The sequence below is a fragment of the Malus domestica genome, chromosome 02, assembly GCF_042453785.1.
Source record: "Malus domestica chromosome 02, GDT2T_hap1".
NCBI classification, from domain to species: domain Eukaryota; kingdom Viridiplantae; phylum Streptophyta; class Magnoliopsida; order Rosales; family Rosaceae; genus Malus; species Malus domestica.
In genome coordinates, this window is record NC_091662.1 from 19,512,143 (window position 1) to 19,518,191 (window position 6,049).

The 6,049-nt window shown below is 40.0% G+C and overlaps 1 protein-coding gene across 1 annotated transcript; it reads right to left on the minus strand.

The window, feature by feature from the left end:
- Positions 1 to 1,570: 1,570 nt before the first annotated feature.
- LOC103406262 (growth-regulating factor 9) lies at positions 1,571 to 4,976 on the minus strand. The gene is made up of 3 exons (XM_029092959.2): positions 4,381 to 4,976; positions 2,636 to 3,295; positions 1,571 to 2,329 (listed from the first exon to the last, which is right to left on the minus strand). The coding sequence occupies exons 1-3, from the start codon at positions 4,706 to 4,708 to the stop codon at positions 1,914 to 1,916; spliced, it is 1,404 nt and encodes a 467-aa protein (XP_028948792.1). The 5' UTR covers positions 4,709 to 4,976; the 3' UTR covers positions 1,571 to 1,913.
- Between the last annotated feature and the right edge of the window lie 1,073 nt (positions 4,977 to 6,049).

Consider the following 6,049-nt stretch of genomic DNA (forward strand, 5'->3'; position numbering starts at 1 on the left):
ATATGTGCATACCGAACCTAATCGTTGACCTCCTAATGAAAAAGCGAAAGATTCAATGCCGCGAGAAAGGAAGAAGAAACACAGGAAGGAGCGCAAACAAGCATTTATCTGATGAAAAACGTCTCTCCGTTTCGGCTTATCGTAGCTCCGTTGTTCATGCTAGCACTGGCCGCAACATTATCAGAGACCGACGCCAATCCCAGCTCCGTCTCGGCTTATCGTAGCTCCATTGTTTGATAACCATTTCATTTTTAGTGTGAAAACGGAAACTAAAATCTGAAATGGTTATCTACGGCCTCTTAATTAATATAGTTAATAGAGGAAGATGAACGTCTTAATTACTTACCTGGATTGTCTGCCTTGAATCTAATGGTAGTCCAACCATTTACAAGGACGGCAAAGGTGTTCTAAAGAGGAGGATCAACAAGATTATATGTCAAAGGGTCCTTGTCCTTGCATTGGATGCTCATCCCCGGACCCCTGCCACCAAATTTGTCCCCTGAAACACAATCTCCACCGTTGAATATCTCACCTCCGTCTCCTGCTTCCGTGTCTGTAGGTTCAACGGCAAGTCCTGAGCCGTAAAATAAAACAGCGAGGGCTGGGAATTTTGGACGGCCAGTTCCAATTGCCCCCATTGACATGGTAGAAATAAGCTTGCAGTATGTCAATGCTGAGGTTGACAAAGATAATTTTGTTGACAATGGCGGCAAGACGCGTCCCAGTAGGCCTGGAACATGAATTATTCGGTGTAAAAAAAAAAAAAGTTGATATCTTGAGCAGCACGTCAACAGGGTGTTTTTATGTCGAGTTTACTAGTAAAGTGAACCGATGTGTTAGTGTTGTTACGGGAAGGAAGTAACGGCGGAGTTAGAATTTCCGTTGTATTGGAGTATGGCATTCCAGCACCACCAACGTAGGCTTCAGCAATCATGTAGTTGTTGTTCTGGCCTCTGGTCGGCATATAACAAGAGGCAAATGATTTGGCCGGGAGATATGGTCGCACAATCTGTTGAAAATGGCTTGGTGCAGCTAGCAGCTGAGCCCACAACTGCAACGACATGATTGGCAATGGCGAAAAACAGAATCTGTTGCGCTGCGGAGTTGATTAGTCTTAGCAGGTAGGGTTTGCCATAAACAACTATGAGCTTGAATGTGTCTGCTTCTGGAGTTGAGCATGGAAGTATTAGGGTCCCCTCCACTGAATCGTTTCATTGTAAAGCTGCCCGATATCTTCCTTCCACGTTTCCACCACTGTCATGCGAGCAGAATAATTAGGATCGTTTGGAAATGCTTCTCAAGAAACAACTTTTACGAGAAGCGCTTTCATTAGATAACATCAAAAAATTTAACAAAAATCCAAGTATTTTCCTTGTAACTACCCAGAAACCCTTTTAACTTTATCTGTCAAACACTATCATAAAAGTTTCATAAAATTTCGAAGTGTTTATGATAAAAGCCCTTTAGACAGAAAAGCCCTTTTAACAGAAAGTGGTTTTTTGATGTTTCAATGGCACTTGAAAGCATGTTTATCTAAGTTGGCAGGCTGCTCATCTATGCTAATACAAAGTTAAGAAACATCATAACACAACATTAATTTGGCATACATTGTACAAGATTACAAGAGAGAAGGTCGACCTTTCGATGAACAAATTACATGCAAATCAACCCTCATTTGCGGTCTCCGAAAACTAACAAGAAATACACTTTCATATCTTTCTTCGGAGGAGAAAAAACGATCAGATACCAGGAAATCTGAATTACTATTTTCCTCTCAGAACACACAGCATTTCTTATGCCCTAGAGAGAGACTTCATTTTTCTTCTGTTGATATTTTCCTGAGGATACTGGTTGCGGGAGACACACAGAATTCAAAATTTCGGATACTTCAGAGTGATGGAAAGTGTAGCTATTTATGATGAAACATAACTACCCTCGTAAGCAGCAAGGCTGGTGTCTGTAATGGTCGTGTCACTATCTCCGCTTGAATTGCTTTTTTCATCATTTTGCATCGGTGGGGGCCTTGCTGGGATGGACATGCTGAGATTTGTATTGGGGATTGCACGATCAGTTTTTTTGGTAGTGGATGTCGTCTGAGAGATCTGAGCAGTGTTCATGGAAGCAACTGAACTAGAAGGAACACCAATTGGCTGGGAGTCTTTCGTTTGCCTCTTTGCTCCTCTGTGGACATGCAGACCACAATACTTCTGGTCAGGAAGAACATCCCTTCTGCAGCGCCACTTCTTTCCATCCGTTCTCCTACACCTCCTTGGTTCAAGCTCTGTCCCGCTACTATTGTTGAAGCATACGCCATTGGAAATTAGAAAAGCTGAAAACAGTTGAAAACTGAAATAAATACACAGATACTCCAGTTGATTAGAAAGAAAACCTAGAGAAGTATTTTAGTAACTAAAACCATTATGTCATCTTTTTTACAGGACATAATTTTCCTACGTGATTTCAATTCTGGTGCACTGTTGGCCTCTTTCATTAAGAAGTCACATCTAAACCAAACTCAAACATTGTTGTGTAGAAAGTTTCTCAAAACCAACAGTTATCCTTAATAATACACACACACACATATATATAGCAGGTGAGAATAAAAACATGTTTTAGCGCAATGGTTTGATCTTACTCATTTGTCTACCCTGAAGAACGCTCTTCGGGGAGAAGCCCAATCCTGGTGATATAGTACTACCAACAATGGTGCTATTTCTGTTGAGGCTGCTTCCTCTGATCATGCAATTGTCACCAGCATGGTTGCTACTATATTCTTTTACACCAATGCTGATGCTATTTTTGTTGCTACTGCTGTTGGTGGCAGCGGTTGGTCCAGCATGTGCAATAGTGACTGCAGAAGCAGGGGATGTAGCAGTTCTATTGGCAGGTATCATGGCAACGGATGTAGTTGTAACAGATCGGATGTTTGTCTTACATTCTTGATAGCCACTGGAGGCATTGGTTGTACCTTGGCTGACACCAATATTATCCGAGGATTGGGCCTTAAGATGAAGGCCATTCGGAGTTGAAATCCGAAGGTTTGTCTTTGAACTGCACAACTCAGCATCTGTATTCTTGGGTTGTTTTGCGCTGGAAGGAGAAGACGTTTCAGAAGTTTCCACATGCTTTCTTGAACGCTGGCAGCCTCTGTGCATGTGTTGCTGACAGTATTTCTGACCAGGAACTACACTCTTACTACACCTCCATTTCTTTCCATCTGTTCTTCTGCACCTTCCCGGCTCAGGATCCATTTTACTTCGATAGTCAAAGCCCCCCACAGGATTGAATCCTATAACTGAAACAATCAATCCAAATAAACAAAAAAACCAATCAACTGAGAAAAATCCTTCTCGAAAATCAGATTACTTGATATAAGTTCGCAGAAACAATCATTTCAAATGACATAGTTCTTATTATTTTCAAGTTCAATTCCTTGAACCCTGTCAACAAACTCACATTATCAATGTATGAAGCGATGCCTCGAATTACCCGTCCCAGCAAAAAATTTGAATTGTAGCACACAGTACAAAACCATCTTTCGGGAGGGAAGTTCACAAAAACAAATACTTCATATGACAATAATCGAATATATTCAAACTCATTTCCGCAAACCACGTCAACAAAACACATTATCTATCAGCAGTGGCAGAGCCAGCATGGGGTCATTGGTTGTCCTTGACCCCAGTAACTTCAAAAACCCCATGTATATTTGTTTGTATAGTGTTTTTGACCCCTATAAATAGCCAAGGCAAACTAAATTACAACAACCTCTTCCTACTTCTTCAATTTTCTTTTATCATATTTGTCTTTCTTTTCTCACTTCTTTTATGAAATATTTTAGTTGAAAAACCTTGGCAGTCTTCAACATTACTCCACAGTACCCTGCATCCACCCTCAACAAGCCTCTACAAGTAATAGTAGTTGTCAACATATGTTGGCATAAACTTCCGGCATATGTTGACAAGTGCCTACTAGGTGCTCGACAAAATGGCAAGCTTTTTTGTTGATATTATGACCCCATTATTTGAAAATCTAAACTGTCTATCGGTGGATGAAGTGATAGATTCGAATTCCAATACACAGAACCACCTTCAAGGAGGGAAAAATATTTTGCAGTAAAACTAACAGAAAAGCATGTCAATCGTTTAATCGTTATGTTTTCAATATTTAATGGATATGTTGTCGATATTGCAATTGAGATTTGATTTCCGATCATTTTAGCCAGTTTCCCGATAGTCAATGAAACAAAAACATTAGAACCCAGTTCAAATTTCTCATAACAACCACCAAAAAGCAAACAAAATAACCACCAAAAAAAAAAAAAGACCGTTCGGTAAAAAATTGAAATCCCATCAAGGAAAAGGCAAGAATTTGACTTACAGGTGGGGAAGTGCTGATAGATAGCAGCAGCATTTGAGGAGCCAAAAGAGGCAGCCACACTGTTCCATATTGGAACCAAAAGCTGAACCGGCACTGGTACCCCGGCAGCTAAGTGCTTATAGATAAGCGCTTGTTCCTCCAGCTCATGCAGCTGCACAGCCGTAAACCCACCACCACAACCACCACCAACACCACCACCACCGCCACCACACTTCATCTTCTTCTTCTTCCCGTTCTGATCACCATAATTACAACCAACCCCAATACCAAGTCCAAGTTTCACCTCTTCTCTCTCCTCTTTCTCTCTCCTCATAATTCCATCCTCCATTTTCGCAAACACATTCAACAGATTCACAGACAAAAACCCAATTCAGTTCCTAACTCGATTCTCAAATTTTCAACACAAATTTGATGAACTGAGTGAATGAAATCTTTATATATATATATATATATATATATATATATATTATATGTATACAAATATATTTGCTTTGTTTTGTTTAAAGCGGGTTGTCAGAGAGAGCACTGAGTCACTGACAATCCCTGCCTCTCTGTTTCAGACTTTTTCAGTGTCCGCAGCCCGAAATTTTCAGACCAACTTTCTCTTCCGCTTCTCGGGCCGCTTAAAACCCATTGCGCGTGTTCGTCACGCTCCAATAGGCGGGTCGGCCAGTCCTTCGCTGGGGATTTACTCCACGCGCCTCTCAGCTGGGCCAGGGCGCCTGCTTGTCTGGCAGCAGTGGAATCCCCGCCTGTCGACACGTCATCCGGGTTTTCTGTTGAGTGGGACCCGCACGTACGTTACATTTTCTCGCTTTCGTCTTCTCTTCGATTCGGTGGTTGGGCAGGGCCCAATAGGCCTATATTTTGGATTTATGGGAGGTCGTTGGATACCAGCTTGAATTTCTTTCAGGTTTGCAATGCTTTGGCCCAAACCAATATCTAAGTTCATATCCTCCAATATTTTTCCAACAACGATATTATTTAAGGAACTTTAACGAAAAACTCTCGATACTGTTCATTTTAATTAAAAATCACATTTTTACACTAAAAATTCAATCATGGTACTATTTACTTCACCCTTTCTTTTGTCCTTATCGGTAAAACTCAAAATTTTCAAGTCATTTTCATTAGTTTTTCTTATTATTTATACTACGAGGAATATGAAATTTTTTTTTGTGAGAATCGAACCTAAGATATCTCAATTTTTCTTTGGTGAGAATTCAACCTAAGATATCTCATTTACAAGTGAAGATAAATACTACCAAACTGTAGTACTAAGCGGCCATATCTTCCAATTTTAAACTTAGCATGACAAGTATTGCCTTATCAAATCAATTTTTCTTCAACAATCCAAACTATTCGGTAGTACGAAAAATAAACGGTCATAATTAAATTGAGAAAATAATTTATTATTTATTTGCTGATCTAATAGGTACAATGCTAAACTACTAGTAGTCTGAACTATTAAAGACTTTGCCATCTTCACATGCCACAACATTAGTATCTATTTAAGGATGAAATAAAGTAGCATTTAACAATTTTGTTGGAATGTGATAGGTATTAAGATCGGTTATTGCCAAAGACGAATTTGAACCACATTATTACTAGCTCATTGTGAGGCTAAGCTCACCCATCTCCCATCTCCGCATTATTACTAGCTCATTGT

Coding starts and splice junctions, on each gene's coding strand:
- LOC103406262 (XM_029092959.2), bottom strand. CDS start 4,708: ATGGAGGATGGAATTATGAGGAGAGAGAAAGAGGAGAGAGAAGAGGTG. Junction 3,296..4,380: donor CTATCAGCACTTCCCCACCT/GTAAGTCAAATT, acceptor TGATTGTTTCAG/TTATAGGATTCAATCCTGTG. Junction 2,330..2,635: donor TCTTCAGGGTAGACAAATGA/GTAAGATCAAAC, acceptor AACTGTTTTCAG/CTTTTCTAATTTCCAATGGC.